The sequence below is a fragment of the Mobula hypostoma genome, chromosome 23 (genome assembly GCF_963921235.1).
Source record: "Mobula hypostoma chromosome 23, sMobHyp1.1, whole genome shotgun sequence".
In the NCBI taxonomy this organism is placed as follows: domain Eukaryota; kingdom Metazoa; phylum Chordata; class Chondrichthyes; order Myliobatiformes; family Myliobatidae; genus Mobula; species Mobula hypostoma.
Genome location: NC_086119.1, coordinates 12,425,786 through 12,453,097, shown reverse-complemented (window position 1 = coordinate 12,453,097; position 27,312 = coordinate 12,425,786). Strand labels below are relative to the sequence as shown.

Here is a 27,312-nt window from a genome sequence, read left to right as displayed (position 1 = left end):
AAAACTGGCTCAACAACCCAAAATATTGACTCCCTTCATATCTGTTTCCAATACCCTTGCAACTAACAACTTTTGAACTTTGCTTTCATCTTTTATGAAGTGAACATAACCAAGAAGCAAAGATTTGTTGCCTGGCAAAGTTGACTCATCCAACTGCAGAGCAAATTTTGTTGTCCTAAGTGTGTTGCACAATGTGTCTTCCACATTCCCAGACATTTCATCTATTCATCTTTGAACAGTTGTTGCTAGGTGGAGAAACTTTAATTATTTGGTCAGGTGACCTATGCAGAACTATACTCAGAACCTCCTATACTGCTGGCAGAATCAGTTCTTCTCCAATTGTATGGGGGTTTTCAGATTTAGCAATGAGCAATGGAATGTTGTATGAAGCATGCAAACAGCCTTTCCTCTTAAGATAATGCTTTGTTGTGAAGTGCTAGTAAACATGTTCTGAAGGACTTCCATTTCAGAAATTTTTCACCAAGTGACTGAAAATAAGCCTAATTCTTGTTTGCTTTATCAGAGTGTATTCTCTCAAACTGTTCAGAGCCTTGACGGTTTCATTGCCTCATTTGAAAAAAGCTTTTTCACACAACAGACACACTGGCTGGTGTTGGTTGTTTGGTGCTGGTATAAATCCATATTTCAGGTACACCACACTGTACTTTTTCATTTGGTCTGCTTCTGCCATTTTAGTTGTGGATTAATGACCACTATCAATCACCCATTGTTTAAATCCAGCCTCAAGTGCTGCAATCAATAAAGTGGAAAGTTATGACATCATCATATCTCAGGCAAAATCTGACTTTGCTTGATAGTATATAAAGTCGGGCAGTGATAACTCATTTGGGCCATGGGCAATGTTCCCTTTAATTTGTAATGACCAGTGTGCACAAAAATCTTGTGCTGTGGAATTTTTTGCCTATTGACAACAACATGTGCATACTGAATTTTATATATAGAGGTATTCATTTTAACAACTAGCAAAACACTGTCAATAAGAACTTTGATCTCCTCTGGATTTGATCGTTTTCGCTCTCATTCATCTGCACTCTCACAAATCATATGTAGCAGGCTTTTAGAGGGTAATGAAGGATTTTCTAGCCAGAATTTTTGCACACTGTCCATAGGTGATTTGCTTGCTAAATGACACTTGAAAAAGTCAAGTTTCCAAATATCACTCCACTTCTTCCCACTTGAAAATTCTCTAGCAACTTTTACATTGTGACAATACATACCAGTTTCTGCATTGTATATAAATATTTCTCTTAACTGCACGTTCCTGACCTCATGAGCTTTTAGTGTAGTAGTTTCTACTGTTTCATTAAGTCATTCTGCTTTAAATGAACTAGCAGTTGTTTTGCACTTTATATCGAATTCCAAAGAAGCAAAGGGTATAGTGAATCAGTAATTTCTTCAATAGAAACAGTATAAGTAAGTCAGTTCTGAAATCTGCAGACAATTATCACAAGCTCCCAAGTTGTCAACACCGTCTGCATCAGAAACCGGAAGAGGAAATTTGATTGTGTGTGATTGTGAAATATGCTTAACATGCAGATGAGGTGGAGGGTGACAACCTTTTGTACGCAGTTTAAATTTCTTTGCGTGCTAGTAGCAAAAGATGTGTGCATGCACAAATGCGCACACCTTAGAGAACATTGGCCGTGGGCTAGAGAAATGTGGCCAAGACCATTCAAAAGGGCCAAATCTGAACTTTACCCCATTGAAAGTCATACCCTAATTCAGAGGAATTGCGTCATTGTGTGATTGGAGTATGAGAACTGTAGTAGTGATGGCAATAATACACAGGCGGGCCTAGAAATATCACAATTTCGCAGTCCAGATTTCTCATGATATGCCCAATACAAAAGTGTCACATTGCTTCTTCCCTGAGGCTGTGACCCTGCTGAACCTCACATCACAGCCCTAAGCAGTATTGCATCCATGTTGTACTGTCTCAGTACTTTTATATTTGTGTGCTGTAGCGCTTTTTATTCACAGTTATTTTGGAAATAACAGTATTCTTTGTATTTCTGGTCAGATGCTAACTGCATTTCATTGGCTTTGTATTTGTAATTGGCACAATGACAATAAAGTTGAATCTAATCTAACGCTCTTCGAGCTGGGTCTAAGAGAACAGTGGTTTAGGAAGAGATGAGGTGATTATGTATGTGATCATTGTATTCAATTATGAAGTACTGAGGATCGAATGTTTATAATAAGTAATTCAGTTCTGAAATTAAGCCTTTAATCCCTCAGCTGCCCTCTTGATACTGAGTGCCCCCCCCCACCCACTTAGAAACTCCCACCGCCCACTTTGGGAACCACTGACCTTTATGATATCTTGTGAAATATTTTTATGTTGATGCATTGGAAGTAAGGAATGAGGGTACAGTTACAGTACAGGCAAGGATCTTTAAGAGTTGCCCATTGCAACATATGAGCTTAGAATCAGAGAGTTAAAATGAATTCTTGACACATTTCCTCAAGATAATCACATTCTTAAAGTTAATTGGTGGCTTGATGCATTTGTCTGCTGAATTGTTGGCTAGATATTTAGTATTGCAAAATGAGAATCTTTCCTCTTGAAAATCCCACCTTATAGTTTCAGATGACTGGATGTACAGGAGGGGTGGGTGGAAGGCAGTGGCAGTAGTAACATTTAATGTTCTCAAGGCCATGATAAATTGCAAATTGATTTTGTTATTGATTCAATTTTCTTAATGTGCTAACAGAACTGAGGTGCAGATATGCCGTGATCAAATTAGACAGAGCAGGTTTGAGTGTCTACATGGCCTCTAACTGGCTTGGTTTTCATCCAGTTTCCTCCTTGATCCCATTCCCAGCGTTTCAAAAAAAAATCCACCGTTTGATAGATTTGATGGCTTATACGCTTTCAACTTTCCTTTAACATGGATTCAGATGACTCTGCATGAATCAGAAGTAAATTTGTAACCTTCCTAATCTTTATGCTGAGGTACTTGTTGGGGAGCTGTGACAGATTTGGAGGAATTGACTTGCAAATTCTGATTTTATTTTAATATGTATTAACATGGGTTGCATTCTTTCTTGTAAGGGCAGAGATAAAATGGGAAGTAAGCTCTTCAAATGCATCACCTTATATACATACTTAAGTTAAATGTGCTTCATCCTACCAGCTTGCTATTTGTAATGTTTGATTGAAGGAAATGACATTTGCTTTTCTCAGGCTTGTAGGTGAAACAGTGATGTTTTAAGAAAATAGACAATAGGTGCAGGAGTAGGCCATTCGGCCCTTTGAGCCAGCACCGCCATTCACTGTGATCATGACTGATCATCCACTATCAGTATCCAGTTCCTGCCTTATCCCCATAACCTTTGATTCCGCTATCTTTAAGAGCTCTATCCATCTCTTTCTTGAAAGCATCCATAGACTCGGCCTCCACAGCCTTCTGGGGCAGAGCATTCCACATATCCACCATTCTCTGGGTGAAAAAGTTTTTCCTCAACTCCGTTCTAAATGGTCTACCCCTAATCTGGTTCTGGACTCACCCATCAGCGGGAACATGCTTCCTGCCTGCAGCATGTCCAATCCCTTAATAATCTTATATGTTTCAATAAGATCCCCTCTCAGCCTTCTAAATTCCAGAGTATACAAGCCCAGTTGCTCCAGTCTTTCGACATATGACAGTCCCGCCATCCCGGGAATTAACCTTGTGAATCTACGCTGCACTCCCTCAATAGCAAGAATGTCCTTCCTCAAATTTGGAGACCAAAACTGCACACAGTACTCCAGGTCTGGTCTCACCAGGGCCCTGTACAGCTGCAGAAGGACCTCTTTGCTCTTATACGCAATTTCAAATTGAGTGAAAGGAATCAGAATCAGGTTTACTGTCACTGACGTCACATATGTTGTGAAATTTGTTGTTTTGCAGGACAGTCCAATACAAAAAAATTACCTAAATTATACTAAAAATACTTACAAAAAATTAAATTAAATAAACAGTGCAAATAGAGAGCAAAACTAGTGAGGAAGTGATGGGCTGATTCATTGTCCGTTCAGAAATCCAATGATGGAAGGGAAGGTGTTCCTAAAGCATTGAGTTTGTGTCTTCAAGCTCCTGTACCCTCTCTATGATGGTAGCAATTGAGAACAAGGCATGTCCTGAGCGATGGGGTTCTTTAATGATGGATATCGCCTTTTGAAGATGTCTTCAATATTGGGAAGGGCATGATAGAGCTGGCTGAGTTTGCAACCTTCTGCAACTTTTTCCGATCCTGTGCCATGGCCCCTGCATACCAGACAGACTTTTAAAGTGTACAAGTTAAGAAGGAGAATACTATTTTCTCTTAGCAAAAATAGCTGGTTCTTGATATTTTGACACACAGGCACCACTCTTGCCATGGAAGGGTTAATTCAAAGAGTATTTCTGCATTATTTTCAAACTGTAATTCAGCCAATCAGATTCTGTTGATGGTCTTCCATGGTCCGATCCTTTGCAGTTGGTTCTGGCTTTTTGCATAAGGGAAATGGTTGGACTATGACCTTTAAGGAATTCACTGTATGCAAGCAAAACAATGTGTCCACTGTTTTGTGAGCAGGATTTTTTACATCAGTTTTAACAAGTTGTATGCTGTGTGTGTGTGTGACTCTCCTGTACCCTTCTGAAAAGCTTGTTGAAATCAGGTCTGGAAAATGAGCAGAGTCACGGCAGAGAAAAGAGTGAATTGTATTTGGAGGTCAAAGCTGCATTTGATTCACTTCAGTACTCTGCTTTTAACTGTGCAGATTGTAAATAAGATCATGGCAGTGCATTTTATATCCCAATTCTGAGATATTGGAGTATTATTAAAAATATCTTACTGAAACACTTGATTAAACAACAAAGTAGTTCCTGGTCCATTGTGTCATTTTGTAGTTGATAGATTTTAGATTGCTAATTGCTCTTCAGTTTTAGATTTGCACTTCTTACTAAAAGGCAACAGTGATGATTATGGGAGTACTTTTCATTTTTGTTTTCTTGTTTCCACATCTTGAGCTCTTTTAAGCACAGTTTGTAGCTTATTCTGTTTTATCCAGTAACGTCAAGAGGGGTTTAAGGGTTTTTGGAGCTGCATTCGTCCAGGGTAAGGAGACTATTCTTTCAAACTCCTGACTTCTGCCTTGTAGATGGTAGAAGGACTTTGGAAAGTCAGGTGGTAAATGGTTTACTTCAGAACGCTTTGCATATGATTGATTGCGATCCTGTTAGAGATAGTAATTTTCTGGAACATTTGAGTTGAATATTGTCTTTCCAGTCTGACTTTTATCTGAGCTTTGAAGTAATCTAAAACTGCATTTGGTATTATTTGGGGAGATGTGGATGTGTTGCAAGCTCTGCAGCGACCAATAACCAAAGCCAAAGAGCTGATTATTGACTCCAGGAAGAAGAAACTGAAATGAGCCAGTCCTCGTCAGGGAATCAGAGGTGGAGAGGGTCAGCAACTTCAAATCCATTTCAGAGAATCTGTCCTGCGTCTAGCACGTTATGTGCCATTACAAAGAAGACACAGCAGCGCCTCTACTTTCTTAGAAGTCATCTAAGACTTTGACAAACTACTATAGATACGTGGTGGAGAGTAATGCTGACTGGTTGCATCATGGCCTGGTATGGAAACACCAATTCCCTTGAACTGAAAGACCTACATATAAAGTAGTGGACGCAGCCCAGTCCATCACAGGTAAGGTCTTTTCCACCATTGAGCACATTTACAAGGAGTGCTGTCACAGGAAAGCAGCATCTATCAACAAGGACTTCTACCATCAAGGCCAGAATCAGAATTTGGTTTAATATCACTGGCATACCGTATGTTCTGAAATTCACTGCTTTCCGGCAGCCATACAGCACAATACAAAATTTAAAAAAAACACAACTTGCCATAAGATATATAATCTTACCCCTTATGGGTAGTATGTATGTGTATTTTCCCCTCAGTTTTGGGTCCTCTACCAGAGGCCTGGGAGCCTGAGGGTTTGGCGCAGTATCCTTGCTGTTCCTAGTAGTGCGCTCTTCTGGACCAAGATCTCAGGTGTTGTTCCCAGGATTTGTTGGAGCCACTCTCCCAATCCAGGTGTCACAGCTCCAAATGCTACTGTCACCACCAGGATTACTCTGGCTCTAACCTTCCACATCCTCTTCATCCGCTCTTCGAGCCCTGGTATTTCTCTAGCTTCTCATTCTTTCTTCCTGATGTTGCTGTCATTCAGGATTGCCATGTCTATTACTATTGCTTTCTTTTCCTTTTCCACTATTACTGTGTCTGGTTGGTTGGCCAATACCTGCTTACCAGTATGTATTTGGAAATCCCACTGGATCTTCGCTCTGCCATTCTCCACTACCTTCTATGGTGTTTCCCATTTGGATTTGGGAGTGTCCAATCTGTACTCAGCACAGATGTTTCTGTAACAATTCCTGCAACTTGGTTGTGCCGTTCAATGTACATTGTCCCTGCCTACATCTTGCATCCTGCTACTGTGTTCTGGGTGGTTTCAGTGAATTCCTCGCACAGTCTGCATCTGGGGTCTCGCCTGGTGTGATAGATCCCTGCTTCTATTGTTTTTGTGCTCAGCGTCTGTTCTTCTGCAGCCATGAGCAGCGCCCCTGTACTGTCCCTCAGCCCTGTCATTTCCAGCCACTGGTAGGACTTTCTTACATCAGCCACCTCTGATACCTGGTGAACACACATCCCGTGCAGTTGCTTGTCCTGTCCTGCCTTGGCTTCTCATCTTCTGGCTCTGCTGCACCCAATTCCATTTCCATGTCCTCTGCAAGCAGTCTGAGGTACTCTACAAGCAGGTCATCCTTGGAGGCCATCTTCCTGACATACTCATGGATGTTTCGCATTCTTTCCAGGACTGTGGCCAAGTTCCTGTGCTCCTTTATACTGGCGGGTGTACAGTCACTCGACGATTGGACTTTGGGTGGAATCCTCCATGTATTGTTAGTTAGTTTCCTGGTCTTAATGTCAGCGGCTTCCAACTTTGTTCCCTGGCCAGCCCACTATTGTGGCTGGGTTTCTGATGACTGGTAGGGTGAATGTGTTAATGGCTCTCATCTTGTTCTTCCCATTCAGTTGGCTTTTTTAGGACCTGTCTTACTCTTTGGAGGTACTTGGATGTTGTAGCCTTCCTAGTGTCCTCATTGTAGCTTCCATGTGCCTACAGGGTCTGCAGGTATTTGTAGCTGTCCTATACATTTGATATCTGGCCTTCAGGTAACTCGACTACTTCAGGCTTGATAAGTTTGCCTCTTTTCACTACCATGCAGCTGCACTTTTCCAGTCCAAATGATATCCCAATGTCTCTACTGTACACTCTTGTCAGGTGGATTAGTGAGTCGTGTCTCTTTCATTTCTGGCATTCCGCTTGTTATAAGGTGAGCATTATTAGAAGTATATACATACTGGTTTTGGCATTTGAGATAAAGTTGTTTCTTTGGAATGAAGTTGTGGAGTATGCCTTTTTCAAAGTAGAAGCTACCACACAGCTTGGTGTCACCCATGTATAGCAGGTGGCTGGTGGTCACTCCACTCTCGAACCTGTACCCATATCCACTCTTTGAGATTATCTGGCTAATGGGGTTCAAGCCTATGCAGTGGATAGTGCAACACCCTGGTATATTCCACATCTGATGGTCACTTGCACTAATGGCTTTGAGTTAACTTCTTGCATTGTCTTCCAATGGCCCACTGAGTTCTTGATGAAAGTCCTTGGTATGCAACCGACCTTGTACATAAAGAGGCATTCCAGAATCTGTGTGGTGCATTGAGTCATATGCTTTCTGGTAGTCGATCCAGGTTTCGCTTAGGTTGGTTGGTCTTGAATGACTGCTTTGTCTACCAGTAGTTGGTGCTTGGCCCCTGGGGTTCCATTACCAATCCCCCTCTGAGCAGGGCTCAGGGACTTACACACATGTTCCTTCAGCCTCGTGGTTACGATGCCTGATTGGAGCTTCCATGTTGTTGACAGGCAGGTTATAGGATGGTGTTGCTCCTTTGTGAGGATCCTTCATTATGAGTACTGTCCTTCCTTGAGTTAGCCAGTCAGGATGGGGGCCTGCTTCCAGCAGCTGGTTCTGTGTACTACACATATTTGTGTATGTGTGTGTATAATGTATGTGTATATGCATATATATATACATATACACAAATTTTTATATAGATAATATAGAGAGAGACACGTACACGTACGTGTGTGTGTGTATGTATATATATGTATATATGTATATAGTTGTGTATATATCTAACTTCAATTGGAATTGTTTTTTTCGATCTTAAAATAGCCTTCTGTAGCTCGTACCTGGACTTCTTGTATAGTCTGGATCATCAGTCTTGAATGCCACAAATCTAGCCCTTAGACTACAAATCTCCTGGTTCATCTATGGCTTTTGGTTTGGGTATGTCTGACATGTCCTTGAAGACACACCCTCATCCACAGAAGTTTTGGTGAAGTCAGTGACAACTGTGGCATATTCATTCAGATTCAAAGATATATCCCTGAGTGTTGCCCAGTCCACAGATTCAAGCAGACCTGTAAGCATTCCTCTGCCTCTCATTGTGGTCCTCGCCACTGGTGCTGCAATCCCCCATCTCTGCTTGTACACTGGAAGTAGAAAGACAGCCAGGTGACTGTACCTTCCAGAGTGATGGTGTGGGATGGCACGGTAAGTGTTGGCTCCCCTGATTCTGTCGGTGACACGTTGGTTATAGTTGGCCGGAGCTGGGCTGGTTGAAATCACCCGCGATGATTGAGAAGGCATTAGTGTGCACTGTTTTTGTGGCTTCTGATCATGGTGCTCAGCTCCTTCAGTGCCTGGCTAGTGTTGGCCAGGGGTGGAATGTACACCGTTACCGGGGTGATGGCAGGAAACTCCCTTGGCAGCTGAAGTTAATAACACTTGACTGCTAGATGTTCCAGGTTGGGCGAGCAGGGCTGACATAGAACTGCCACTTCTGTCGATCATGGTGAGTTTATTATGAACCACACTCTGCCTTCTCTACCCTTCAAAGACTCAGCTGTTCTGACTTTGTGGTAGCTGGTGAAGCCCTTGGGCTGCAGTACTGTGTCCAAAATGGTGGGGGAGGGGGTGTGCCATGTTTCCATGAAGCAAAGTACATGACAGTCCCCGTTTTGCAAAATTACTCTGAAGTCTTTAGTTTTATTTTCCAGACAGTGTACATTTGTCAGCACTACAGTAGGGGGTGGTGGTGGTGGGGGGGGGGGGGGTTTCTTAGAGCTTTACATTTCAATTTCACTTGCAGTCCAGTACGCTTTCTGCATTTCCTGTTTCTTAAAGGAAAACCATGCATGCCCTGAGTTTATAGTCCGCCATTTTTGAGGCGACTTTTTTAAGCTTCAGAAAGCAATGTTGCTTGTACCCATGGCTGTGACTGTGGATTTCATCTGTAGTAGTCCTAAAAGGGAATATTTGATGATTCCCTTCAGGGCTGCACGCAAAGAGTTGCCACTTTTGAGTGCTATCTTGGTCGATTTTGGAGCTTAAGCCATGCTCTCCTCTTGCTCCTGCCATCAGGAAATAGCAGCCTCAGGTCCCACACCACCAGTTATTACCCCTCAACCATCAGGCTCTTGAACTAGCATGGATAACTTCACTCACCACAACGCTGAACTGATACCACAATATATGGATTCACTTTCAAGGACTCTACAACTCATGCTCTCAGTATTTATTACTTAGTATTACTTTGTTTTTTTTTTGTATTTGCACAATTTGTTGTCTTTTGCACATTGGTTGTCTTTGTTGTGTACTGAACATTGGTGAGCAGTTTATTGGTGATTCTGTGCTGCTTGATAACAATTACATCTTCATAACTTTGCTGATACTTGCAAAGATTTAATCAGCCAATCATGTGACATCAACTCAATGCATACAAGCAAGCAGGCATGGTCAAATGGTTTAGCCAGACACGAGATTGGGGAAGAAATGTGGTCTAAGTGACTTTGCCCATGAAATGATTGTTGGTGCCAGACGGGGTGGTTTGAATATTAGAAACTGCTGATCTCTTGGGATTTTCACGCACAACAGTCTCTGGAGTTTACAGAGAATGGTGCGAGAAACAAAAACCTCCAATGAGGCGGGTTCTGTGGGTGGAAAATGTCTTGTTAATGAGAGAGGTCTGAGGAGAATGACCAGACTGGTTCAAACTGACAGGAAGGTGACAGTAACTCAAATAACCACACCTTGCAATAGTGGTGTGCAGAAGAGCATCTCTGAATGCACAACACGTTGAATCTTGAAATGGGTAGACCACAGCAGCAGAAGACCATGGACATATACTCAGTGTCCACTTTATTAGGTACCTTCTGCCCTTATAAAGTGGCACTGAGTGAATGTATTGTGAACTATATAGCCAATAAAAGGTTATATTTTGTTCAGAAATCAGTAGCGTTTGCTGAGCTAAACCTACTGTATGAAATAGAAAATTTATATATGAATGTGACATAGTAATTCAACATATACCACTGATACATACAGTTCTGATATTTGCTTTTCAGTATTGTCATTTGCATTAAAAGATTATTTCCAATTGTCAAGGAGGAAATTTAATCTCCATCATCCATTGTGGGAAATAAACTCGGTTGTGTATCTGGAGAGGTAGGCATGCAAGATTTAACATACAGCTATTGGCCGTGATAGAAAGTAGCTGAAGAATTGTAAATGTGTCTGTTTTAATAAAAAAAAATTGAGTTTTCTCCTTCATTGTGTGTTAGTGAAAGAAAAAACAAAACTGGTTGGTATCTAATGTAATGTGTTTTTTCTTATTGTTTTTACCATTTTCCTTTTACAAAGTACAATGAATTATTTTTTAATTGGGACATCAGTTAATTGGGTCAGCATTTATTTAGGACAGCTCTTAACGAACAAAAACTACTTTGAGGAAATAGGCGAGATTTCCTTCATTTATTTAGAACACTATGCCACATAATTGGGACAGGAGACCGTTGCCGAACAGTTTCTAGTCACGTGCACTTGTGTGGCCATTAGACACTACAATCTACTTAGAGTGGACAGTCTGTAAATAGCATCAGCTGCATATGTTTGTGTTCAAAAAGTAGTGATTTTTGTTGCTGATAGTTGGTGAGAAATAAGCAGTAAAACAATTCTGAACTGTTTTGCTCACTGTGGTTTCAAGCATTCAGGCTTGGAGATGCCAGAAACAGTCAGGTGTGAAAATGAAATGATTTCACTACTTCAGCAAGTTAGGAATTTTGAAGAATTTGAAGGTATTGAAAATCGTGAATGATACAATGAAAATGAAGAGTTGGAGATTAAAAGCATTGTATGAAGGCAGACCATTCTGCACGAGGTGTCTGCACTGATTTTGTTCATTTACAGTCAATCAGAAGAACAGGGCAAATGAATTCCTCTATCAATAACTATTAGGAACAAATATAGTTTTGTAATACCGTAGAGGCGTTGGTAGTGTTCTAACTTGTTCTGTATTAAATTTAAAAACTTAAATGTGACTCAGTTGAACAGTAATTTGGCTTTTTCATACCTTTTAACTATTTCCTTGAAACTTCAGCTAATTGAGGCAGCCACTTAATTGGGTCAAAATCTACTGGTCCCAATGTGTCCTCATTAACTGGAATTCAATGTAGTTCTTTTTTCATATAATGAGCCGTTGAATAAATGCTTGGTGATTCTAAGGGAAGTTTAAGCCTCTTACACTTGGTAAATTAAATAAATTGATTCTCACACCTACTATTTAATGGTTTCTGTTTAAAGCATCAAAACATCACCAGGTCTCTAGTAATTGTTTCTCCTTGCTAGGAGTGAGGATTTGGAGCCTGGTAACTGAAGCAGCAGTATGGTATAGTTAGATGAGCCGCTGCCTTTCACAACACCAGGCCTCAGTCCTGATCTCGGGTGCTGCCTCTGTGAAGTTTGCATGTCCTCCTTGTGTCTGTATGGATTTCCTCCAGGGATTCTACTTTTCTGCCATATCCAAAGATTTGGATCAGTGGGTTAATTGGCCTCTAGTGTGTAGATGAGCAGTAGACACTGGGTTCAGGAACAGTTACTACCCTGTTCAGTCTCCTGTACTGGTGTGGATAACTTCACTCACCACAACTCTGAACTGATTCCACAACCTACAGACTCACTTTCAAGGACTCTGAAATTCATGCCCTCATTATTTTTTAATTTGCATAATTTGTTATCTTTTGCACATTGGTTGTTTGTCAATCTTTGTTTATATATAGTTTTTTGAAAATTGTATTTCTTTGTTTCCCGGTAAATGCCTGCAAGAAAATAAATCTCAAGGAAGTATATGGTAGCATATACCTACTTTGAACTTTGGCTTTTTAAAGGCCGATCAGGCTTATTTAAAAAGATTGATTGCCAGTCAATGTAATGAAAGGCTATCCCTTCAAGTTTGTCTTCCTGTCCTGTGTGGTGTCTATTGAGATTATTGTGTTAACACTGTGTAACTTCATTCTTATATCACTTTATAACTTGTCCCTAAATTTTGTATATAATTGAATAAATTTGAATCTCTAAATTGGCTCCCAATTCTCATTCATTTATTTTGGGTCTTCTCAATTATACAAATGTGAATCTCAGTTTTGAAATTGCACTGCGGCACCCCGTGAATGTTAAGGAAGGCATACACTTTCTAAAGTCTACATTACAGTTGAATTGAGTTTTAATGTCAGCTTGTGACAATTGATAGCAATCTGGCTGTTGACTCAGAACATGGCAAAACTTCTTCATGTGTAGTTCAGGGTGACATTTCATAGAGTCGTAGAAAAGTGCAGCACAGAAACAGGCCCTTCAGCCCATCTACCCTGTGCTGAATCATTTAAACTGCCTACTCCCTTCGACCATAGCCCTCCACACCCCTACCATCCATGTACCTATCCAAACTTCTCAAACGTTGAAGTCGAGCCAGCATGCACCACTTGTGCTGGCAGCTCATTCCACACTCTCACCAACCTCCGAGTGACGAAGCTTCCCCTCATGTTCCCCTTAATCTTTTCACCTTTCACCTTTAACCCATGACCTCCAGTTGTAGTCCCAGCCAAATTCAGTGTTTTTACCCCTTCTACACCCCTCATAATTTTGTATACCTCTATTAAGTCTCTCTTCAGTCTTCTACGTTCTGAGGAATAAAGTACTAACCTATTTAATCTTTCCTTATAACTCAGTGCCGTTAAAAACAGTATTTTGGGGTGCCTTGTCTTTGGATGACTTTTTTATCTGGTTGATTGGCTACATATGTAAAGAGACCAAAAGTGCACTCAGGTCTCCAGATGGGGTCTCACCAGGGCTTTCTGCAGAGGGGACCATTCAAAAGAGCAGCAGGGATTGATCCTGGTGCCTTGGCAAGTTTTCTTTCTTAGCTGAAGCTACCTAAAAAATATATTGTTTAATTTGCTTCTGTGTAAGCTGTTTACTCAGTTATCCTTACTAACAAAAAATGTCTGTTACCCTTTTGTAGCCGGGAGCAATTTTGTATGTATTTTTTTCAAAAAATTAGTAATAATTGCTAACAAATCTATAATGAGAACTGGTGGGTTTGCAACCTTCAAAATAAAATGTGGTTGTAATTACATCATCAGCATGCTGATGCTACCAGCAAAATATTTTGAAAAGCTGTTATGCTCTGTGAATTACTTGGTGTGTGCTTTATTTATTTTTCACTGATTTCTAGCATTACTGTGAATCTTGGGTCAAAGATGAATCCAGTTTTGAAATCTCCAAATCAATACGTTTACCAATGACATTCATGTCCTTGTGGTGTTTGTCACAGGAAGCAATCTTTTGGAGGATGACTGGTAGATAAGAGGCAGTGGAAGCAGCACAAGCCTGCAGGAAGCCTGTTAAAGAATGGTTATGAGAGACTTTGGTGTTTTGGAATGTTGGGCTGGGAAAAGCGGACATAAATGACTAAAGAACCACGCACAAAATGCTGGAGGAGCTTGCCAGGCCAGGCAGCATCGATGGAAAAAAGTAAACAGTCGATATTTTGGGCCGTGACCTTTCATCAGGAACAGTTGACGTTTTGGGCTGAGACCCGTTCTGATGAAGGATCATGGCCGGGAACATCTACAGTTTAGTCTTTTTCATAGATGCTGCCTGGCCTGCTGAGTTCCTCCAGCATTTTGTGTGTGTTTGTATGCTTTGGATATCCAGCATCTGCAGATTTTCTCATGTTTGTGATAAGTGACTACAGGAAAGTTGAGGCATAACTTAGTTGAAAAATCCTTCACAGATTTAAAAGGCCTCATTAATCTTGTATTGCACATAGAATGTAAAGACCAATTGTGGTCTTTAAGTATGTCAGAGAATTATGGACAATAGAACATGATGTTATTCATTCCCCATTTGAAGTTTTATATTCAGCTTTTATCTTCTGTAGAACAAAACATCTTACTTCACAACTTGGTTTTTTGTTTTATTTCAGAAATTCCTACCACCGTATTCATGAAATAAGCTGCTTTGTGAACTTTATAATTTTGTAATAGCACTTTCCATCCCCTGTAGTCTCTCCTAAAATTTGTATGAAATGGCATAATTGCTATGTGGCAGATTTACCCAATTACAATGCTTTATAATCCTAAAGGTTGCAAGCATGTATTATTGATGTAGGTAAATGAATTGCTAAGTTACTGTTTTAGTAATCCCATTATTTTTCAGCAAAAATTCAGTTTGAGTAATTCATAATTTTTGTATTTGCTTTACGTAATGTATTTTAATATGTTTGAATTAAATTATGCTTAAGTAAATTTGTACTGTGTCCACCATAATTATTATGTCAAAAAGCTGTACTTCATTTGAACAGCCTGAGCAAATGTAAATGGTTCAATTTAAAAAAAAGTCCTCCATTTTGGTCAGAGTTTCCTGAAGGATCATATTAAAAGTTTATACAGAAAGTAAAGTGTCAGTACAATTTTGTTGAATTAAATGAGATTTTGTACAGGATGTGTACACTGTTTTTAGGGTGGAACAATGGAAGCCTCAAGGACATGGGATGGTTAATGAAAGGACAGTTGAGGATTTAAATAAACTGAAAGGTGACTGTTTCAGAGAAAGTGAATTGAGCATAAATAAAAATAAAACTTCTCCCTGCAGCTGAATGTGTGATAACGTGGAATTGTGAGACCGCTTGTGCTGAGTTATGTACCTGCATATTCTAATGTTTGCTGTTATTCCCCACAAGTTGCTAAATTTCATTTGATTATAAGAAGTGAGAGAGATTTTAGCCACTATCCATCTACATTTAACAGGGGCTTCTGGATAATCCAATGTGGAAGCATGGCTAAATTTTCTTCCCCTGCCTGACTTTACTTCATCTGCATTTCAATGGGCTAACATAAAACTAAATGGGCACGTGGTTGTCTCTTTAATTGTGGCATCTCACAGAGGTGAACCAAATAGTGGAGAAAGGGAGCCTTGACAATTATCACCATTATATTTGTACAAAGAGTAATCATGAAAAGGTGTGTTTGGAATGCTTTTTAAAAGGTGAATCTCCAGAAATGCTGCTTACATTTATTTATTTAGAGATGCAACACGGTAACAGGCCCTTCTGGCCAAACAAGTCCAATTATACCCATGTGACCAATTAATCTATTAACCTTTGGAATGTGGGAGGAAACTGGAGTACCTGAAAGAAACCCACGCACGGAGGTCACAGGGAGAACGTAGAGACTCCTTGCAGTCCGTGGTGGAATTGAGCCCGAGTGCTGGAGCTGTAATAGCGTTACACTAACTGCTGCCCTTTTTTTTTATCCCCCTGAAAGTGAGATAAGAGAAACACCTTTACTGTTGACCTGTTCAGGAAAACATTAATATTATTAAATTAGTTTTCAAAACTCTATTATCTGGCCTTTATGAAATCTATGCACTGAAAAATCATGTTTCTGAACTGAGGTCATTCAAAGCCTTTAAATGAAATCTGTTTAATATTACATCCCAGTAGCTCAATGAAGAGTAACGTGTTCATCTCTTTCTCCCTCTAGCTTCCAATTAAAGGTGGGCAACAGAACACCCATTCCAAAGTTAGTACTGAACACAATAAGGAATGTCTCATCAATATTTCCAAGTACAAGTTTTCCTTGGTCATAAGTGGTCTTACCACCATCTTGAAAAATGTAAATAACATGGTAAGTATCCAGAAACATTCAGATAGAACTACAATGGGACATGCAAATGGTATGGTGTTGGGAGAGGCAGGGTAAGAGATTTGATAAGTCAATATCAGCTGATGGTGAGAGAGCTGCATGGCCCCTGTTGTTCAGACCAGGCCTTCGTGCTGCTCTGTCACCGTTTGCAGCCACTCAGGGCAGGAAGTGCCAGAAGCAGTGTGGGAGGGAACAGAGATGCAGCAGACGCACTGGAATCCGTGCTGGGTTGCCCATCGGTGCTGTTGCACAGTGTTTGCTTCCCGGAAGGCAAATTGGATTGCCCTTGACTGTGGCTAACTCATTGTGAGATGAGTTGGATTGCTCTTACCTGTGGCTAACCCGGCGTGAGATGAGCTGGATTGACCTCGTCTGTGGCTAACCCAGTGTGAGATGAGCTGGATTGACCTCGTCTGTGGCTAACCCAGTGTGAGATGAGCCGGATTGCCTTTGTCTACCGGTAACCTGCTGAGTGCTTGTTCTTACAGAAACGTGACTTCAGGACAATATCCCTGCACTCATCAATCTACAGGTCATGCTGCTCATGGACTTGTGCTACTGTCATTTTGTGACAGTATGGCACTGCATGTACTGTGTTTTACATCTTGGCCCCAGAGGAGCACTGTTTCATTTAGCTGTATATACAGTACGTGTACAGTTGAATGACAACTTGAACTTGAATACAACTAAATTTTTCATGCATTTGGCAACAGAAGACAAAGCTAAAAAAGTGTATAAAATGCTTTGGTTCAAGCTGACAGATGTTTGAAATAACCTAACCATAAGGCTAGATGATTTATTCATTATACTCCACTTTGGACCTGCTGTTTCATAATAACTTGGTGTATTTTGATTAATGGGCAAACTATGCAAAAATTGCTTCTGTTACATCTGAAGAAGGGCAGAGAACATGAAACTACTAACCCTTGAGTTCTCGATGTGCTGATCTTTCAACCTATGTCAAGATCAATGTAACTCTTCCTTCCTTCAAAGCCCATAACCCTCCATTTTTCTTCCATCCATGTTTAAGTCTCCTAGATACCCCTAATGTATTTGCCACTACCACCAACCTGGAGAAAAATGTTCCATGCACTGCCCACTCTCTGTAAAAATGCCTCTGATATCACCCCTCTCCGTACTTTCCTTAAATTACCTTAGAAGTATGCCCTCCTGTATTAACCATTGCAGCCTTGAGAAAATGGCATTGCCTGTCCACTCTATCCAATGCATCTTATCATGCACCTCTGTCAAGCTGCTCCCATCTTCTTTCACTTCAACCCTACAGTGTTCAACCATTCCTCATAAGACATTCTCTCTAATCCAGGCAGCATCCTGGTAAATCTCCTCTGCACCCTTTCTAAAGCTTCCAAATCCTTCCTACAATAAGGCGACCAGAACTGAACACAATATTCTAAGTCTGGTCTGACCAGGGTTTTATAGGTCTGCAATATTACCTCATGGCTTTTGAACTCAGCCCCCTGAGTAATGGGGCCAACACATCATCAGCCTTGTTAACTGCCCTATCAAGTTGCAGAGCAACTTTGAGAGATCTATGTATGTGGACCCCCAAGATTACTCTGTTCCTCCACACTGCTAAAATCCTGCCATTAACCCTGCACTTTGCCTTCAAGTTTGACTTTCCAAAGTGTATGACTTCATACTTTTTGTGGATTGAACTCCATCTGCCACTTTGCAGCCAAGCTTTGCAACCATCCTGTTGTGCAATCTTCTACACTGTCCACCAACCTTCATGTCATCTGCAAAATTACGAATCCACCCTTCCATTTTCTCATTTAAGTCATTGACCATTGACTGATTTGAAATGTCAATTCTTCTTTTCTCATCTGATGCTGTTTGATCAGCTGAGTTTTTTTTAGCATTTTGTTTAAAAATTGAGTTAAATTTAATGTTAGCTCCCCAATTTCTATATTTGGAATACAGTGGATTCTGGTTAATTGGACCACTGGTTAATCGGGGCAGTTACTTATTTGGGACAACTCTTAAAGAACAAAAACAAATAAGAAAATAGCCAGGATTTCCTTAGTTTATTTGAGACACTGCTGCTTAACTGGGACGGGAGACAGTTGCCAAACAGTTTATAACTAGCGTCAGTTATGTGCACTTACATGGCCGTTAGACACTACACCATATTTACAACGACAGGTGCATGTGTTTGGGTCACTGATAGATATTTCAGAACTGTTTTGTTCACGGTAATTTCAAGCATTCAGACTTGGAAATGCCAGAAGTGGCTGAGAATGAAAATGAAACAATTTCACAAATTCAGCAAGTTTGGAATTATGAAGAATTTTAAGGTATCCATAATCATCTTGAATGTTACAATGAAAAAGATTTGGAGGATGTAGTTGTCAAAAACCTTGTATGAAGGCAGTCCATTATCTGCAGTGGGTGTCTGTGCTGATTTTGTACATTTAGTTAATCAAAAGAACACGGCAGATGAATTCCTACTTTGATAACTATCAGGAACTGATACAGTTTTTCATATTGTAGAGGTATTGGCCGTGTTTTATTTTGTTCCGTATTTCATTTAAATGCATAATTTGTTACTTAGTTAAGTGGTACTTTGTCTTTTTTCTATTAAATTTCGTCTAGTTGGGGCAGTCGCTTAACTGGGCTAAAATGTACCGGTCCTGATGTGTCCCAATTAACAGGAATCCACTGTACTTTGAGCTCTTACTTGGCTTATAAAATTACTTAAGGAGTTCAGTTCTTCACTGATCCTCCTTAATCCTTTGCATTGTTGGTATTTTGATGCGTAGGATAAAATCTGACAGACCAGTGACTTAAAGTTGGATTTTTAAAAAATGAGGCACATTCATGTAAAATTAACTGTTATGGAGCCTTTCCATAAATTGCTCATATATGACTAAAGCCAGTGATTTCCATTTGAGTCATCCAAGTTATTGATTTGAAGTATTTTCTCAGAGATAGTTGTGGAGAATAATGGTGAGTGATGTAGTTAATCAGTGAGATTTTCATACTGCTGGATAAGGGAATGGTGAGAGAGAAGTCCTGTAAGAAAACCCACTCGATCAACAATTAACTCCCCATAGAAGGTCAAAAATATGAGGACCTGTTTTTTTTTCTCTCAGTAAGTCAGATCTTGCTGCCTTGTGCAGCTGGTAAACTTATAGAAGTGGTTGTTGCAAAGTGTCTGATACTGTGTTTTGCTCTCCCAGCGAATATTTGGTGCAGAAGCTGAGAAGAACTTGTATCTTTCGCAACTGATAATATTAGATACGTTGGAGAAGTGTCTTGCAGGGGTAAGTAGCAAAACCTCTGATTTTGCTTTGTTGTCAAATGTGTCTGTCATTCTAGATTTTTTTTTGCTTATCTGGAAATGTATTCCATGTTGTGGTTCTTGGTACAGTACACTTGAATACGAAGATGTGCTGCAATGGATGTTCACAGATGCTTTAAGTGTGGGGCAGAAGAAGCCAGCAAGGATGATAATGGTTTAAGCATGCACACAGGATACTGTCCTTTGCTATCTGCCATATAGACTGTAAGCGCAGGCGATTTGTGCTCAAAATATATGCATGACTTAAGATTCAAATTTATTTGTCATGTGTACATTGAAACATACAGAGAAATGTGTCACTTGTGTTAACAATCAATGTACTAAAGTGTGTGTTGGAGCAGCCCGCATTTGCACTCCAGCTCCAACATAGGATGCCCTCAATGCTCGGCAAAACAACACAGAACAGAACGAGCAATGAAACGACGACAGCAAAGCAATCGCAGTTTCTCCCTCCCTTATTCCTCTAATTCCCCCACATCCCCGTCCACGATAGCATAGCAGTTCAGAGTTTAATTCCGATGTCATCTGCAAGTAGTCCGTAATTCCTCCTCGTGGAATGCTTGTTTTTTTTTCCCGGGTGCTCCAGTTTCGTCCCACAGTCCAAAGTTTACTGGTTGGTAGGTTAATTGGTCATTGTAAATTGTTCCTTGATTAGGCTAGGGTTGAATCGAGGGTTGCTGGGCGGCAGAGCCCAAGGGGCTGGAAGGCCTATTTCGAGCTGTATCTCTAATAAGTAAAACCCTAATCTGACCTCTTAATTCCTCTGTTCCCAAAAAATCCCCCGAACCAAAAAAAAACACTCAAAAATAACTAAAACTTCAATGGCAGTCACAGTTTGGTGCCATCCTGAGCAAGTTAACATGGTTTATGCAACAGACAAGAAGTATATGCAGTTCATCATCGCAGGTTGATTATGCCCATGGATTTGGACTCATTGCAGGAAAATATATGCTTGCATGGCATTGGATACTGGCATTCAGGACTGGAACATTTTAACTGAGGAAAGATTGGACGGACTGTAGAAAAAAAATACTGCAGATGCTGGAATCTGAAAGAAAACTGTGTCGGAGGAACACAGCAGATTAGATGGTATCTGTGGAGCAAATAGTGATGTATAGGCTGAGGAGATCATTGACTAAATATGTGGATGGAAAATGAACGTGGTAACAGTATTGGTGGAAATTTAAAGTCTTGCTTCCAGCTAATTGTAAGAACATAAGAAATGGGAATAGGCGCTAACCAGGCCTCCAAGCCTGCACTGCCATTCATTGAGACTAGATCTTAGTCAGCAGTAATTTCCTGCCCAAACTCTGCTTTCCTTGATGCTCTTGAAATTCAGAAATCTGTTGATCTCTGTTTTGAATGAACTCAACAACAGAGCTTCCAGGTCCAAGGGTTCCAAAGATTGGCTAATCTCCTTGAGTTCAGCCTATCAAATCATGTCAGAATCTTTTAAACTTTCACTAATATCATCTCTCATTCTGGAAATTGGACATTTGGTGACGATAGAGTTATTGAACTGCCTCTGGTAGGATATGTTGATATTTGAGGGAGGCACTGTGGCATAGCGGTTAGCACAATGCTTCACGGCACTAGCTTTAAGATCAGCATTCAATTTCCACTGCTGTCTTAGGAGTGAGTATTTTCTCCCCATAACTAAGTGGGTTTCCTCCAGGTGGTCCAGCTTCCATCCACATTCCAAAGATGTACAGTTTGCGTTAGGGTAGGTGAGTTGTGGGCATGTTCTGTTGGTGATGGAAATGACACAGTTCACTATACGTTTTGATATACCAGTGACAAATAAAGCTAATCTTTAATCTTTGTGTTAGATCAATGCTTCCTTGTAAATTTTATGAAGCCAATCGTTTCTTCCATGGTGGAATTACAATTTTTTGTTTAAAAATTGAATTGAAATCTAAACTTTAAAAAAAAAATTGTGTACCGTGCAAAAGCACAGATGGTTAGGCTTTAAAAGTTTCCTCTTGCGGTTATCTGTGTGGTTTTAGACCAGTTTTTAGCTCTATTTTCAATGCACCATGGTGGAGTTCCTGAAATCATGGTAATCTTTCCAGTCGAGTCAAGTCTACTGGTGTTTATGGTGAATACTTTATACTTTAATGTCGCCAAACAATTGATACTGGAATGTACAATCATCACAGCGATATTTGATTCTGCGCTTTCCGCTCCCTGGATTACAAATATTAAATATTAAAAATAGTAAAAATTAGTAAATATTAAAAATTTAAATTATAAATCATAAATAGAAAATAGAAAAATGGAAAGTAAGTTAGTGCAAAAAAACTGAGAGGCAGGTCCGGATATTTGGAGGGTATGGCCCAGATCCGGGTCAGGATCCGTTCGGCAGTCTTATCACAGTTGGAAAGAAGCTGTTCCCAAATCTGGCAGTACGAGTCTTCAAGTTCCTGAGCCTTCTCCCGGAGAAATCTAAGTTGTGAGTGTTACAAAGATTGATCTGATATTGTTGTGAGAGGCTGTAGAAAAATAATAAGTTTGATTAAATGATTAGACATTAGCTTTATTTGTCAACACACATTGAAACATCAGAACATACAGTGAAACGTGTTGTTTGCATCATCATTATCAATACGTTGGGGGTAGCCCGCAAGTGTTGCCATGCTTCCAGCAGCAACATAGCATGCCCGTAACTTCCTTATCCTAACCCGCAATTTGAATGTGGGAGGAAACCAGAGCACCCGGAGGAAACCCACGTGGTTACGGGGAGAACTTACAAACTCCTTAAAGACAACAGCAGGAATTGAACCCTAGTCTTCCAACTGCTGGTGCTGTAAAGTGTTGCGTTAACTGTTACACTATGGTGCTTGGGTTCAGAATGCGGAGAAATATTTTGGTTCTCTGTAGCTTATTCATCTTGATGAACACTTGTTAGTGGATGGCTAGACAATGCAGTTCCTTTATAGGAGTTTTTCTAGGGAAGGAGTTGGGTTGGCTAATATAGGTGCTACGAAGTAAGGGCTACACTAATGTAAGCAAGCGGGAAGTGTAGAAGAAAACAAATCAGAGTTTGCCTGATAGGAAGTAGTGTGGGTTGGGTTGGTATCACAAGCATGTGCTACGATAACCTGTACCACAAGCAAAATACTTAGATCAGCACAGTGTAGCTGCTCACAGCTCCATGACCCAGATACAATCTGTAACCCTATTGCTGTCTGTGTGGAATGTACACATTCTCTCTGTGACCATGTGGGTTTCTTCCGGATGCTGCAATATCCTCCCGTATCCCAAAGACATGAGGGTTGGAAAGTTATTTGTTCACTGTAAGTTATCTCTGGTGTTTAGATGAATGGCAAAATCCAGAGGGAGTTGATAGGGAGAGTAAAATGAGATAAGGACAGGATTAATGTAAGAATATGTTCTTGGTGGTCACCATGAATTTAGCAAGCTGTTTACTTTTGACTCTTGAATATCCTTGTAAATTATAATTGAAAGTTTAACATGGCAATAAATTTACTATGATCATGCCTTGCATTTCAATAAAGCTCTAGAATATAAAACAGGCAAATATTTACAGATTTTTTTTTTCCTCAGCAGGCCAGGTAGCATCTATGAAGAGGATTAAAGGCCTGAGACCCTACATGAGGGCTGGGAAGGAAGTACGAAGAAGACATTTCCTTCCTTTCCCCCTTGTTTTCTAGTCCTGACGAAGGGTCTCAGCCTGAAGTGCTAAGTTTATTCCTCTCCATAACTGGAGCCTGACCTGCTGAGTTCCTTCAGCTTTTTGTGTGTGTCACTCTGGATTTCCAGCATCTGCAGGATCTTCAAAGAGGTTTTGTAGTAAAAATCTTACACAATTTTTATGTAGAAAAGTATCTCAAGTAATAGTGAAAGTTGAGGTAAAAGAAGTGTTGCTCAAACCTTAGTGAAAGAGATGGTGTTTAAGGATGGCGGCTAGCATTTACAAAGTACTTTTAAAATGATGGAACACTGAGTAGGGATATGAAGGTGTTTAAGTAGGGACTGTCAGAATATGAGATTTTGGCATAGTTGCCAATGGTGAGGTAGACGAAGGGATGGCTGAGCGGAATGGAGAATTTACTGATCAGGAAACAGGAGGTAATGATATAGGAAAGGAAAGGTGAGTTTATTGAAAGGTACCATCAGGTAGGAGATACAGAACCCTGAAGGTACACACTCAACAATTCAGGAACAGCTTCTTCCCCTCTGCCATCCGATTCCTAAATGGACATTGAAGCTTGGACACTACCTCACTTTTTTTTAAATATACGGTATTTCTGTTTTAGCACATTAAAAAAAATCTATTCAATATACGTAATTGATTTACTTGTTTATTTATTATGTTTTATTTATTATTATTTTTTCTCTCTGCTAGATTATGTATTGCATTGAACTGCTGCTAAGTTAACAAATTTCAAGTCACATGCCAGTGATAATAAACCTGATTCTGATTGTTTAAATAAAGAGATGAGAATTTTAAGCTGAAGTGTAAATGTAAAATCAGATAAGATTGTTCCTGTTGAGTTGTAGGCTATAGGCAGCAGAGTTGATGGAGGCGTGGGAGGGGGTGGATAGGAGGGGACGGGCATTAGCTACACCTGGGGGTGACGGCTATGACCGAAAATTTCAGTGCAAGATGTTCTGACGCAAGCTCTTGAAAGGCCAGTGGGAAGAGGATAAATGAGAGTGCAAAGGAAGCAGGCAGGATTTCTTTGATGGTGGGGTGGGGAAAAATAACGCACTTTAAAAGATTAGTTTTAAGTAAAAGCATAAATAATTATAAAGCCAAAGACTAAACAGCAGATATCTGTTTTATTAAGTTGGTGTTTTTCTGCTTGGTTGAAGAACTAGCTTGTGAGTTAACTCCCATTTGTGTAACAAGTTGGTGAGTGATCTAACAGAATTATTGCAGGGGCACATTTAAGAAAATTTCAGGAAAATCAACATTACATTAAAAAAAAATGTAGCTTATCTATATCTCAACTAACTTCCTTCCCAAAATCTCTAAACATTACAAGAATCCAGGATAGAATGATTGTCGTAGCAGAAAGTTGGTTCTGTGAGCGAAGGTGACTTGGAACAATTACTCTGCAGGTTTTTTTCTTTTCTTCAATGCACTCTCTCAACTTATATTCTGGAAGTCTTGAGCATTATATAGAAAATGCTGGAGGAACTCTGCAAGTCAGGCAGTATCTGTGGAGGGGAATAAACTGTTCTGGGCCGAGACACCTTCATCAAGGCAAAAGGACTGTAGTCAGGTCCTGATGAAGAGTCTTCGCCCAAAACATTGACTTTTTATTACTCTCAAAATTTCATTTTGCTTCCTTTGTATCGGAAGATAATCAGTGAGTTTAAATTGGACACATGACACGCAAATTGTGCTTGTAACATGATAAACTCAATATAGGAAATCCGTCTTGTGGCACTTCCTTGTAACCTGTGCTGCTTAACTTGTCAAATATTAATGTGTTCCACAACAGCGTTCAGTTATATTAGTGGTTAATTCAATTTGATACTAGCTGGGAGGGAATATAGCAGGTCTTTTATGGAAACGATAGTCTAACACCTCCTTGTATATCAGTTATAATTCTGATATTCTTAGTATTATCACCTGGCAAAAACAGATGGGGGGGGCAGAAAACTGACAAGTAAGTGTTAAGTATTTGAGACAGATTAGCGGGTAATGACAACATGAGTTTGAACCACACATGGTCTAGGATTTACTTAATACAAACATTCATTAGCTTTTTTGTGCATGGCAGTAGGGACGTGACAATCCGCCCCCAGCAAGGGAAAAGCGAAATGAGTCACATTTCTGCTTGTGATGGCTGCTTGCATATTTGCATGTGTGTCAGTTTAAGATTTGGGCTTCCACATATTTCTCAGGCTCCTGTCCACAGCCCCCAGTCAAGCTGTTAATACTCACTGGGAGGGTGGCCATTTCAGTTAGATTACCGGAAAATACTGGCCACCCATGTAATGGCACTCTGCACAAGTCAATTTTGGAAGAGGAAATGTGGCTAGAGTTGAACTAATTTAAGGGTGACCTTTAAATGCATGGGTTATTCATATCCTGTGATTTCTTTACGTAGCTGAAAAGACCTGATTGTTACATTTGGCATTGGATCTGTTGCATATAAGAAAAACTAAACAGTTCTATCTGAAGCTATGATATTTATATAAAACAAGTAAAAATGTGAAGATTCAGTCAATAGAAATTATGGAGGTGAATTGTTTACCACTTTTAGCTGAATATTTCTTTTGCAGGTGTTACCTCCTTCTGTTCCACATGTCTTGTTGGAGTTACTGTTGGGATTACATCTGGGCTGAAAGACCAAGGGGCCCAAGATATTTAATTTTAATACAGTCTGTTGCTTCTTTCTCCCTATGGGATATAATACAGAAGATTTCCTTATTGTTCTGAAAGAAAGCCAAATGTTGAACTACAGTTAAAATATTCTTGGGTATATTTATTTTCATGGTCGACTGACTTATTAGGCATGTGCAAGAAACTTAAGGGTTCGGGGCGGAGTCTCTCTTAGGCTATCTTTTACTTAAGAAAATGAATCTTTTACTAAACATGCCAATTGACTGCAGGGAATTAGCAATTCCAATGCATCCACCTGAGTCCCTTTCACTTCTATTCTCATACATGAAGTTTCTGCATCTTTAGCAATGCCAGATGAACTGCAAACTATATGTACTTTAGTAATGTTGGCCATCTCAGCTTTCATCCATGTTTTGTTACCTTTACACTTGACTTTTCCAGTGTCACCTTGACATATTGTACATGAACATAAGGTAATCCAGACCTTAGCTACTTGTGTCCCAACTTTCACCAAGTCTCATCCATCCATAATTCTTATACTGGCTCCCAGTTAAAGTTCTGATCTTAATCTTTTCGCTTTCTTAAAAAATGATGTGATCTGCTGTTCACAAACAAGAGAAGATCTGCAGTTACTGGAAATCCAAGCAACACACACAAAATGCTTGAGAAACTCGGCAGGTCAGGCAGCATCTGTGGAAAAAAGTACCGTCGACATTTTGGCCCGAAACGTTAACTGCTATTATTGTCTTTTACTGCCAAGGTGTGAAATTCTTTCCCTAAACCTTTGCCTTTCCAACTTCCACAGCTAAGATACTGCTTTAAAACTAATCCCTCCACTTTTGCTTATATGGGCTAGTATTGCCTAGTGTAGATGTTGCATTTTTTCCCTGATTATAGCCCAATGAAGCATTTTAGGATTGTCTAATACATTATGTACTGTATGCAATATTATTCCAAGTTACCCTTGTTTCTGCATAGAAATGGAAGAGGTTAACCAACCCTCTAGTTTTCTAGTCATAATTTCAAACCTGTTTTAATACTGTCTTTCAAAGTTTCTTGCTGTAAACTTTTCCTTATGCCTCTCACTTTCCCACTTTCGTGATTTGGCTTCTATTCTGAAAAAAGAACTTACATTTTAAGGGATTTAATTAAATTTGACTAGCAAGGCCTACCAAGCTGCTGAGACAGTTAAAGCCTTGTGTTTTGTTAAATCAATTGCGTAAGATGAGAGGACAAGAAGCAGTTGGTGTTTATTCTTAACAGTGGCCACGAAAGCTGGCTGTGGCAAAAGGAATGATAGTCTCTTGATGTGGGTATTTCTGATAATACAAACTTTTGCCAAATCTTCCCTCTTATTAAAATAGAGAGAAACGTCATAAGTGGGGAAAACATGGTCAGCATCTTCTGTGTAGTGAGAATGTCAGAATCAATCATTCTGCCCCCTCCTATTCACTTTTTTTGTTGCAAGTAAGGGTATTTACTGAAATCTGTACTATCCCT

The 27,312-nt window shown here is 40.0% G+C and overlaps 1 protein-coding gene across 9 annotated transcripts in view; it reads left to right on the top strand.

Moving 5' to 3' along the window:
- The window catches only part of nf1a (neurofibromin 1a), a 385,105-nt gene that overhangs the window by 37,980 nt on the left and 319,813 nt on the right, over positions 1-27,312 (top strand). For 8 of the 9 annotated variants that reach the window (XM_063031787.1, XM_063031792.1, XM_063031790.1 and 5 more), the window contains exons 2-3: positions 16,007-16,150; positions 19,369-19,452. In XM_063031787.1, coding sequence (XP_062887857.1) covers positions 16,007-16,150; positions 19,369-19,452 — 228 coding nt within the window. Of the gene's footprint in view, positions 1-16,006; positions 16,151-19,368; positions 19,453-23,057; positions 23,296-27,312 lie in introns of those variants that run through there. The other variant, XM_063031794.1, reaches the window with a different exon arrangement.